Raw genomic sequence first — 12,579 nt, 5'->3', positions numbered from 1 at the left:
AATTTTTTCTCATTGCCTTATCCTAATATTTCTTTCTTTACAGTGTTAAACAAATATACTTACAGGAAAGATACCTGGATTTTTATTTGAAAAAAAAATTATTAAAATATTTTAATATAAATGTCATGTCATTGAAAAACTACGAATGGGATAAATGCTTGCTAATGTTCACTTTTTTTTTGATTAAAACTCTAAATTCCCCCAGATACATTGTTTTACCAATATTTTTAAAGTTCAAAATCTAAATAATGTTCTTAATCAATTAACACTATCTTTGTATATATGCTGTGCATTGAGAAAATAAAAAAATGGCTTATTTTTTATTTGAAAGTGGAAACCTTTGGCTTCAAGCTTGCCTTTCAACACTCCCTGATGACATTTGGATTATGAGCTGAAAAGTGGGGTCTAGGTCTTATCACTGCATATCTGCAGCCAGGTGTGCAATCAGGTCTTTGGCATCTTGCATGGTGGAGGGTATCTCTGAGCCATTCTCAGTCACTTGGGTTCCAAACAAGAACATCTTCCTGTCATTTCCTACCTCAGATAATGCCAAAGCTTCATGGATATCTGTAATGTGATAGGCTGCTCCAAGATCCTTCACCAAGAATGAAAAAAAAACATTGCTTATTTTATAGTCCTTTTGGATAGATACATTTATTACTCTCATTCACTGCTCTCAATGACCTCACCTTTATTTAAATATGGAGGCTATTGTGACCCTATTATTATGACCCTTATGATTTTTTTAATATAAATTTTTTTAAATCAAAATTATACCTGTATTTACGAGTTATCATCAAAAGTGCATTTTTTGGAATGAAGTTAAAGCAGTAAACACCTCAATCAATTTTCTAAATGATGCAGTCAATCTGTTTCTAATTTTTTTCCATTTTCTTTTTTATTTCCCCAGAATTATATTCAATATGATTAATTATTGTTAGTTTATCTTTAACAATAGAAAGTTAAATCATTAATTGGATTTTTGCCATATGCTTTATTGATTATAGCATTTGCCACTCTGAGATTTTTTGTATGTGTGTGTGTGACCATTATTTTTACTGAACAAAAAAATTGTGGATCAAATTTTGGGGAATGGAGAGAGACAGAGAAGAGAGCAGGATTTAGAAAATAAAGTGGTATAAGAAGTAAGCCAAGAGGGGAGAGGGGGTGGAAACAAAGAAGACAAGATAAGAGAGGGGGAAGGCTAAAAGGAGGGAAACCCATAAGGAGAGGCAGAGAGAGAAGATATTAAAATGAGGAGACAGCTTGCACTTATGCTGCATGGCAAAGTCATAACCTTCTTGAGGTCCAAATGGCAAGGTCAAAACATACCTCTTGGACTTTCTAACATCAGGAATTATTTTTATAAATGATTTCTGATATTCTCTTTCCTAAATACACACAGATTTAGCTATACTTTTTAAGTCCTTTGCAAAAGTTTTAGCATTTTCACTCTTAAAACTGCATTTGCCTTTTTATTGTTTCATAGTGTTATTCCTAAGCTATAGGGGATCATATTTAAATCTTTGAACATAATCCAACATCACGTTATTTTTTTCTTGCAACAATATGAACCTATCAGATTCCATCACTGGGAGACTGTGAGGCTTTTCCTGATGTACTGTACATGGCATCTGTCTGGAGTTAATTACTTTCTGGATGTCGGTCATCCCAATTTATTGCCTGTCTTACTCCTGAATTCATTTAGTCCTATATCTTACAGTGACTTTTGTAACCATGTTAATGGATCCAGTAACATGTTGACAGTGTCTCAAGTTAATAAATTCCCTGATGGATTTGGAGAGGAGGTAAACAGGAGGAGAGTTTTGGATGAAAGGAGGGGCTCCTTGTAATGATAAAAGCCCATCAGGGATAATTCTGCTATGAACATGAGTATACAAATATCTGCTTTCAATTCTTTTGGGTATAAAACCAGAGGTGGAACTGCTGGATCATATGGGAAGTATATTTTAAATTTTTTAAGGAACTGCCATACTGTTTTCTATAGCAGCTAGACCATTTTACATTCCTACTAACACTACACGGGGTTCAAATTTCTCCATGGATATTTAATATTTTTAATGCATATGTATGAAATAAATTCAGATCAGTCTAACTTCTTTATATATGGTAGACACAAATATTTTATCAAAATCAACAATCAGTAAATATTTACTAAATCAAATTTAACACATATTTGTTGGAGTACTATGCCCAAGGCAGTATGCTAGGCATTACAAGGAACACAAAGATAAATCCTAGTCTCTATTCTCAAGTAGTATATAATCCAGTGGATCTAATAAGTATAAATTGAATATATGGCATGTTGTTTAATACCTAGCTAATAGAAGTAGGTATTTTGTATTTCTGGTATTAATAAGAAAACTATCGGGCACAATTTCTATTTGCAAAGATTTTTACCTGCTTGTTTGCAAACACAACCAGAGGGATGATTGGGTTTGTTTCAATCAGTTGATGAAGATGCTTCTTGGCTTCAGGTAATCTGCCATGATCTGCTGAATCCACCACAAAGATCAGCAGCAACCCCCTGGACAGGTACATATCCCAATAGGAACGGAAAGGTTCACTGCCACCAACTAGAGAATAGTAGAGAACAAAGACAAAAAAAATCACAGCAGCATCCACCAACATAGGCAGAAAGAGATGTTACTGGGGAAAGAGATGGTAGAAATATTTATCCTCCACAAGTATTTCATGCATTCTGGAACATGGGGGGTCAGCATCAAATACTAAGTACTACAGCTTCCTGATCTGTTACACACAGCAGCCATGGCGGCCCATGCATGTCTATCAGCTATAGCTCAAAAAATAGGAATAGGCTACTAAAATAATTCAGGGACAGGGGATTAAAACACATATTTCTCTAAAATAAGTTTTAATTGAACTGAATTCATCGGCTTGCCTCACTTGCACAATTTTTTTCCTTTGCCAAATGCCTGGAACTAATTTCTCTTCTAATATTGCACTGAGAGTTAATATGATCCCGTGGGCATTCAGGAATACTTGCCTCAGAAAAATAGTGCCTTTGGATTATTTCATTCTACTGATTCTTCCCAGAAGAACCTTTTTGGTTAATGACAATATTATATACACAATGAATTTAGTTTTTATTTTTCTCTTATGACAGGAGTTAGCAAACTATGACCCACAGTTTAAATAGAGCCCACTGCCTATTTTTGTACAGCCCACAAGCAAACAATGAATTTTACATTTTTAAATATTTGGGGGGGAAAGAACATTTCATGACATGTGAACATTTTATCACATTTGGATTTCAGTGTCTACAAATAAAGTTTTATCAGAACAGACATGTGGATTTGTTTCCATACTGTCTATGGCTGCTTTCACACTACAAAAGGCAGTGTTGTGTAGTTGCAACAGAGGCCATGTAGATCACAAAGCCTGAATTATTACTATCTGTCCCTTTAAAAAAAAAGTTTTTAGACTGTTGTTTTAGAAACTTAACAAAAAAATTCAACATACTAACCAGAAATGGTCTATATTTGCCTTTCCTTTGTTTTCCCTTTGTATAGAGCTGAGGCTAGTCATTCTTTGAAGTATTTCATTTTTAATTTTTTAAAAGAATGTTGTATAATCTGAGTAAGTCAAATAGTTTAAACATATTTGGTTTAAACAAAATAAACATTTGTGTTGCTTCCCTTTTTTTGTGACACTGTGACATTTTACTTGTGTAGAGATTTTTATTTTTCAGTTATTAACTTCTAACTGCAGTGTAGTTAGAGAACATGCTTTGTATGATGCATCTTCTTTGAAATATTTGTTAAGACTTGCTGTATGGCCCAGTAAGTGGTCAATTTTGGTAATGTCCCATGAGTGAGAAGAATGTGTATTTTGTCTTCTGGATGTAGCTGAAATATCTAATTAGACAATTTTATATTGTCCGTTAGATCAAACTTGTTGATTATGTTCAAATTTTGTATACCTTTGCAGATTTTTTCTCCTCAATCTGAATAACTGACAAAGGTATGATGAACTCCCTCACTCTAATGGTAGATCTGTCCATTTCTCCCCCTTCTTTACTTCCTTTTTACTTTTTATATATTGAGACTATTTTGATCCTTCTTTACTTCCTTTTTACTTTTTATATATTGAGACTATTTTCTTAGCTATTTATTTGGTCAAAATAATTATTTCTTCTACAGCTTCAGTGTAAGTTGAAATCTCTATTCATAATATGCTTCTGAGATTTCCAGTCAAGATGACAGAGTAGGTAAAAGCTGCTCTTGCCTCCTCTCACAACCACATCAAAATCACAACTAAACTATAGAACAACTATCTGAGAAATGCCTGAAGTCTAGTTTAAGAGAAGTCCTATAATTAAGAACATACAGAAGAGGCCACCTTCAGATTGGAAGGAGGGACAGATATGCCTAAACCCATGTGTGGGGTTAAAAATCGGGAGAGATATCTCAGTTGCAGAGTCCCCCTCTGAGAAGTGAGGGGTCCCCACCCTACACAACTTCTGGCTGTGAAAACCAGAGGGGATCATGCCTGAGTGAGATAGAGGGCTGTGGGAGTTCCAGTCATGCTTCATAAAGGGCCCATACATGGTCTTACTGCTAACGGACTCACTTGCTCTGAGCTCCAGCACTGGGGCAGCAGTTTGAAAGGCTCTAGCGACATATGGCAAGGAACCAAATTGTCTGGCTTCAGGGTGAAGGATAAGGGGGCAGCTTTCTCCCAGACAGAAGTGCTGGTAGAATTCACTGTTACTTTGTTGAGCCCTCCCTGCTCCCCATGTGCAAACGTAGGTAGCCACCATATCTGAGTCTCCATCAACCTGGCTAACACTGGTTGCCCTGCCCCGGTGATTTCGTGAGACCTTGCTCCACTCAACTTGTGGGCCCACCCAAGCTACTTCTAGTGGGTTTTCCATACAGATGGCCTGCCTTGGCTCATGTTGCAGACTTTCCTAAAATCTCTCAAAAGTTTTCAAACCCCCAAAAAGCAGCATCTGCCCTTGGCATGCTTGTACCTCTTGCTAAGCACCCTTAAGCCTGGCACTAGTTACAGCCAGCCTCAGTTTGCAGCTTAGACCCTCTCAGCACCTCCAAGGCCAGTGCAGGTGGAAGATATCTGTGGATTGATTTGTGGCTCATGGCAGGTGGACCTGGGCAGGGCACTGGTAGTAGCTGAACTTGTCCTGTATCAGAGCCCCTTCCAGGGTCAGCATACTCAGTGGACAGATTTGGACCTTGCTGGAGCACCACCAGGCTGCCACCTCAGATGACACACCTGAAGGGCAGACTGGGCAGGCACCAGAGCCCTGTTAAAGTGAATCCTGTTCTATAAGGTCAGCCCCTGCACAACAGCTCCTGGGCTGTAGTCACAACCAATCCTCACAACCAAGCAGCCTGAAGGTCAGTCCCTCCCACTGATGTACAAAAAGCAACCGAGGCTCAACTACAATAATAGGGCAAACACAACCCACACCTGCAACACCTGGCACAGATGACCAGGGAGACTATGCCACTGGGCCACACAGGACACCTACTACATAAGGCCACTCTACCTAGACCAGGAGACATAGCAGATCTACCTAATACAAAGAAACAAACAGAAAGGCAGCCATAATAGAGAGAGAAAGAAACATGCCCCAAATGAAAGAACAGAACAAAGCTCCAGAAAAAGAACTCGAGAAAATGGAGATAAGTAATCTACCAGAGGCAGAGTTCAAAACACTGGTTATAAGGGTGTTCAATAATCTCAGCAAGAACTTCAAGAAAGAAGTAGAAAACATAAAAAAGAATCAGTCGGAAATGAAGAATACAATAACTGAAATAAAGAATACATTAGAGGGAATCAACTGCAGATTAGATGAATTGTTCGAATCAGTGATTTAGAAGATAAGGTAGCAGAAAACACCCAATCAGAACAGCAACAACAACAACAACAACAAAATAAAAGAGGACAGTTTAAGGGGCCTCTGAGATATCATTAATGATACCAACATTTGCATCATAGGGGTACCAGAAGCAGGTGAGAGAAAACAAGAAATTACAAACCTATTTGAAGAAATAGTGATGGAAAAATTTCCCTGACCTAGAAAAGCAAATAGACATACAAGCCCAGGAAGCAGAGAGAGTCCCAAACAAGATGAACCCAAACAGGCCCACACCAAGACACATGATAATTAAAATGCCAAAGGTTAAAGACAAAGAGAAAAATCTTAAAAGCAGCAAGAGAAAAGCAGTTAGTGTCTACAAGGAAGCTCCCTCTCGTTAAGACTGTCAGCTGGTTTCTCAACTAAAACTTTGCAGGCCAGAAGGAATTGGCATGAAATATTCAAAGTGATGACAAGCAAGGTCCTACAACTAAGATGACTCTACCCAGCAAAGCTATCATTTAGAATTGAAGAACAGATAAAGAACTTACCAGACAAGAAAAGCTAAAGGAGTTCGTCACTACCAAACCAGTATTATAAGAAATGTTAAAGGGATTTCTTTAAGAAGAAGAAAAAAATATGAATAATAAAATGGCAATAATTACATATCTATCAGCAATTACTTTATATGTAAATGGATGAAATGCTCCAACCAAAATACATAGGGTGGCTGAATGGATAAGAAGACCTTTACATATGCTGCCTATAAGAGGCTCACCTGAGATTAAAAGGCACACACGAACTGAAAATAAAGGATTGAAAAAGACATTCTATGAAAATGTAAAGGAAAAAGAAAGCTGGGGTAGTGATGCTTATACCAGACAAATAGACTTTAAAACAAAGGCTATAATAAGAGACAAAGAAGGACCCAGTAATCCCACCTCTGGGTATTTATCTGAAGAAACTCAAAACATGACTTTGAATGGATGTGTACATCCATATATTCATTGCAGCATTATTTACAATAGCCAAGATATGGAGGCAACTTGGGTGTCCATCAATGAATGAATGGATAAAGAAGAGGTGGTATATATACAATGGACTATTATTACTCAGCCATAAAAATCATGAAACCTTGCCATCTGCAACAACATAAATGGACAGTATTGTGCTGAGTGGAGTCAGACAGAGAAAAAGACAAATGCCATATGATTTCACTTATATGTGGAATCTAAAGAACAAAATAAATGAACAAAACGAACTCACTCATAGATAAAGAGAACATTTTGATGGTTGCCAGATGGGAGGGCGGTTGGGAGGATGTGTGAAAAAAGTGGTGAAGGAATTAAGAAATACAAGTTGGTAGTTATAAAATAGTCATGGGGATGTAAAGTACAGCATAAGGAATATAGTCAATAATACTGTAATAACTATGGTGTCAGACGGGTACTAGATTTATCAGGGTGATCCCTGCAAGTTATATAAATGTCTAATCACCACTTTGTATACCTGAAAGTATTATAATATGTATGTCAATTATAATTGAAAAATAAAAATATTATTTAAAAAAAACATAATAATGCTTTTGTCTTAAAAATTTGCCTACAGGCTTATCAATCTCTGCCCACTGTTTTCTCCTCATAACTGGATGAAAACAAAATTAAAAAGATGATTGCAGTAATCTCAGAGACAAGGTGCCAAGTTGAATAGGGGTAGTGGGAAAGGATGTAACTATTAAATTCAAGATTTGTTCTAGGGGTAGAAAAAATTAGTGTCTTGTGGACTAGAGGTCAGGTTACAGAAAGAGTAATCGATGTTGACTTCCAGTTTTCTGGCTTGAGCAATTTGATGGGTACTGACAAGTAGATTATAGGGAAAGGAACAGATATGGAGATAAATCAAGCATTTTGTTTTGACCATGTTCGTTTGAAAGGCCAATTAGACAACTGGATGGAGATGCAAGGCAACATTTGGATATGTTTGGGCTAGATGGATAAATTTGGGAATCAGTAGCATAAAGATGGTATTTAATACCAAGAAGATGAATGAAATCATCCAGGAAAAATATATATAACAAAAAGACGAGGATCTTATGCAACTTGGGGAAACAGCAATGTTAAAGAGGTGGTGACTCCAGAATTTCCACAGAGTAGGGGCTTCTGGGCTGCCCTCTGGTTATAAGAAGAAGTTTGGGGTTTGTCTATAGCTGCACTCGCAGAGAAGGAAGCACCCTGTATTTACTTAGATTGCATGTTTATTACGGGTAGTAAAGGAAGAGGGAGGCTATTATTACAGGAGGAGGTGTAAAACATTCCTCTCAACGTCCCTTTATTGCCACCACTGCAAAAAGGAGAAAATAAAAAGAGCAGAACATGATTTCCCCCATTGTTCAGCCTAATATCAAACTACACACGCATTCTAAATATCTAGGAAAATCTAACCCAGTGTTACTTTTCACAAGGACCCAATGTCGAAAACATTATGTCTAGATTAAGGATTAACAAAATGAGGCTATCCTGTAATTAATGAGAAAGAAGGCTTACTCTCCAGGAACTCCATCTGGCTGCCTTCAGTGTTGATGCACACCGCATTGAAACCTTGAGTGGGTGCCTCACTGTGCTGGACTCTGTTTAAAGCTAGAGAGTGGAGAACACTGGTCTTTCCTGCTCCATCCAGGCCCAGCACTAGGATCTGCTTATTTTTCTCCTGTGAAACAAAAGATAAATTAATAAGCCTATGCTATCAGGGCCTTGTTTTCCTGGTTCCTGACAGTGTACCTGCCTGTGGTAGGACCCAGTATCTTTGTGGAATTGTTAACCAGAATAAAATTTCACAAAACACTTAAGAGGTCTAGAACAAACTATACCAGTTTGTATTTTATAATCAGCCATTAGTTATGTGAAATTAATCATACATCCCCTCTCAATCCTCAACTCCTGATCAATCTATCAAATAAATACTTTATATGTATCAGAATTTATGGGAGGTGCCAGAGAACACAGGGACAATTTTCAGACTTCATTTTGCTTCTTGAGCTTTTGCACCAGAATTCAGTTTGTTGTTTGGGATCTTCAGACCTTCATGGTCCATGTATTGACTTTTACTCAGCATGTAAGCATCTAAAACCTTGTATTTTTAATCTCTCTTGTCTTCCCAATTGGTTCACCAGATTAAAAGCTCTTAATGTAAGTTTTCCTCTTATATGTCTTAATATAAGGATCACAATTAAATGAAAAGGCTAAGATTATAGAAATTGTTAAACCAGTTCCAATTGCAAATGAGCATTTATTTTAAAACCTGAAGTTAAAATCTTTTGAACTAGACGTAAACTTAAGAAAGAAACACATAACCAACATACCAGCCTTATAAATTTTTATGAAAAATGACTGAGGGACAACAAGGGCAGGCTGGTATGAAGACAGAAAGTTCAGAGTGCTGAGAAAAGTGGCTTTTAGGGTACAAACATCAATGGTAAACAGTAATAAATGAGCAACAATACAGCCAGACTGCTCACAGGAACTCAATTCTACTTCCCAAACAGCCTACTAACGTTTCTTATGCACATAAAATACTAGTAAATGTCTTCAGTGGCACTGGTTTTAAAAAAAACAATAATCTTAAACATTTTTGCTCGAACAATAAACATTGTCATTAAACTGAGTTTCTGAAAAAAAGTGATCCTAAACAGCACGAGAATGCTTGCCCCACTTCTCTCTCTTTTTAAATGAGATTTATGTGAAAGTGAGGTGTTTCAAATTCTGGTCTAATAGAGATTTGTATAGAGAGTATGATTTATGAAGACTGGTAAATAACAGAAATCGGAAAAGTACATATTTGTTTTTGGAGTGAATTCTTGATGGCTTTTTAAAGCAGATGTTATTTGCATAGATGTTTTCTATCTCCATCCCCACTTTCTTCCCCATTCCCATCTGCGCCTAAATATTATAATGTTATTCTGAGAGTGTGACGGTAAGAAAGAGTGGTTTGATATACAAAGAAGACTTAATTGGATGCTTTAAAACTTTATGCTTTAAAGCAATGGTGGCACCAAGTAATGGCTGCAGGGTGTGGATTGTGTCCCCCTCATTATCTCCATCAATGACCAGACTCCCGCTACCCTAATATTCCATCAATTTCAAAATAATTTTTTTTTTCACATTTTAACATATCTGAAATAAGCATTCTACAATCCATGGTATGTCTTATTTTGGTTGGAAGCATTTTTTTTTTCCTTAGAGGTACTAAAAATAATAGGATCTTAGATCCTGTGAAATATTGTGAGTAAAAATAGTTCCCTACTCCCTTTCCAACTGCATCACTGTCCCTCAAGTCTACCTTATTTAGAAATTCAGCAGGTATTGCTGCTTTACATTTTTCTTATTTTTTTAGTGCAAAATACACGGTCCTTCATGTTTATAATCTCTTAAGGAAAGCTGATTATTGTAAACAGACACAGAATGTGATTCTGAACACAACTGTTTCTTGTCAAAAGTTAATCCTTTAACTATATATGGATCTATGCAGTCTGTTTTACCAGAGATCAAATGTATGTTAATAATTCACATTGTTTAGAACAAGGAAGCAGCTCTGAGTCCAAGAACTTCAGGAGCACAGCACCCACCACATGATCCAAATAATGTCTGGCTTTTCTCTCTTCCCCCTACCACTCCCCCATTTTAAAATTGTGGTTAAATACACATAACATAAAACTTACCATCTTAATCCTTTTTAAGCATACAGCTCAGTGGTATTAAATACACCCATTGATAATGTTGTGCAACCATCATCACCATCCATCTCCAGAACTCTTTCCATCATGTAAAACTGAAACTCCGTACTCATTAAATACTAATTCCCCATTCTCCCTTCCCCCGGGGCCCTGGTTACCACCATTCTACCCTTTCCCTATGATTTTTGACTACTGTAGGTACCTCATATAAGTGGAACCTACAGGTATTTGACTTTTTGTGACTACAGTGCCTGGCTTCTGAGACATTTCAGTTAAACCTTTCTGACAGTCCCTTCTAGACAGTGGTGGTCTGAAAATAACGGAAGCCGTAGCCACAGCGCCCATAGAAAAGGCCCAGACAGCCCTAAAAAACATTCTGCACAAATTTAGGAACCCAACACATTCTAGAAAATAACTTATTCAACAGAGAGAACATGGAGAAAGAGTCTGTGTGCAGCGATGGTTTGAGGTGGGTTTCTCTGTCATGGACGGTGAGCTAGTGCTGAGTGCTGGACAGAGGATGGGGCCGGAGAAGGGCGGTTCTCAGCGTCCGGGTGAAGACCAACTAAGACCTCTTCTTGAAGACAAGACCCAGTGAGGGTTGGGACACAGGGTCAGGGTTATGGTGAAGGTGGGCAGGGGTCCAGGGAGAAGGGCCTAGAGAAGGGTTGTTCGAAGCTTGGCACATCTCCTTCTATCCCCAGAAAGCCCCAAACGAAACCCAATTCCCTCCTGCATCGGTCGGGGCCCCAGACGTAACAGAGCCGGCGCTCCGGCCTGAACGCCGACAATCGCCTTGCGGGGGTGGGGGTCTGCAGCACCGGTCTCTTACCCTCGGCTCCAGCAGGGGCTTTGCCAAGAGGCTGTTGTTGTCCTCTTTCTCTTCTTTTCCCTTTAATTGTTCCTTCTCTTTCTCTGTCTCCCGCTCTTTCCTCTTCTCCTCCTCTTTATTCTTACTTTTCTCCTCCCTCCCTTTCTCTTTTTCTTTTTCCTTATTTTTTTCCTTCTCCACCTCCTTCTTCTTCTCTTTCTCTTCCTTTCCCTTTTCTCGAATTTTTTCTTTCTCTGGTTCCTTCCCCTTTTCTTTCTTCTTCGTTTTCACCCTTTCCATCTTCACGCCCCTGTTTCCTTCGCTTCTCCCGCGCGCCCGCGCGCTGGAGCCGTGGCCCTGAGTCCCGGCTGGTGTGGCTCCCGCGTGTGGCACAGGACTGAGACGTAGCTCCAGGTGGCATAGACCACACCTAGTCACCGCGGCCGCAGCCAGTCTGAGGGCGCGCGGGCTGCGGCGGTCATCTCACGCTCGCTCGCTGGGGGAGGGAGGGAGCTGCATGCTGCATTTTCGCGGAACCTGAAAGTAGGAGGTGGATTGGAGAGGGGAAGGCTGGGGAGATAGAGAAAAGGTCAAGCCCAGCCAAAGGCAGGCCTGGCAGCGGGATTTGGGAAACACCAGCAGGGCAGATCATCCGTGAAAAAACGTTCCCAGGTGCCATATCCTCGGGAGGGCGTGCTATGGCGCAACTTTCTCGGACTAGGCAGGATGTCCCAGACAGGACTTGCTGCGGACCCAGATTTGTGTCCCACGTCTCCCGCATTATCCCCGAGCCCACCCAGCTCACCTGTTTCCGACCAGGAGAACCCTTCAGGAGCCAGAGTCCCCAGAGGATTCCTCGCCTTTCCCCAGTTAGCAAGCCTGTAAAGTGAAGTTGGGTATCTTTCCACTCTTCGTGCCAACTTAACTAGTAGTGTCTAGAGGTTGCTGTCCAAGATGCTTAGGGGAACGGAAAGTTTCTCTATTTTAAATTCCTGTCGTATTTTGGTTAAAAAAAAAAAAAAAAAAAAAATTCTCCAGAGAGTAAATTAGTAGTTTGTCAGGATCATGGATACTAGTAAAGCTGGGTATTTAAAAAAAAAAAAAAAACAACAACTAAAAATAGTCTAGTTGCTCCCAATGATCCAGTATGTAGCCAATTAGGAAACCTTTGGG

At 38.9% G+C, this 12,579-nt stretch overlaps 1 protein-coding gene across 1 annotated transcript; it reads right to left on the bottom strand.

The window, feature by feature from the left end:
- Positions 1–292: 292 nt before the first annotated feature.
- ARL9 (ADP ribosylation factor like GTPase 9) lies at positions 293–8,568 on the bottom strand. Its single transcript, XM_006922521.2, has 3 exons — positions 8,410–8,568; positions 2,422–2,597; positions 293–595 (listed from the first exon to the last, which is right to left on the bottom strand). Exons 1-3 carry the CDS (start codon positions 8,423–8,425, stop codon positions 416–418), a joined length of 372 nt encoding a protein of 123 aa, XP_006922583.1. The 5' UTR covers positions 8,426–8,568; the 3' UTR covers positions 293–415.
- Between the last annotated feature and the right edge of the window lie 4,011 nt (positions 8,569–12,579).

This window comes from Pteropus alecto, unplaced genomic scaffold (genome assembly GCF_000325575.1).
Source record: "Pteropus alecto unplaced genomic scaffold, ASM32557v1 scaffold57, whole genome shotgun sequence".
Classification (NCBI taxonomy): Eukaryota; Metazoa; Chordata; class Mammalia; order Chiroptera; family Pteropodidae; genus Pteropus; species Pteropus alecto.
Note: the sequence above shows the minus strand (reverse complement) of the source record. Positions and strands in the feature narration are given on the sequence as shown.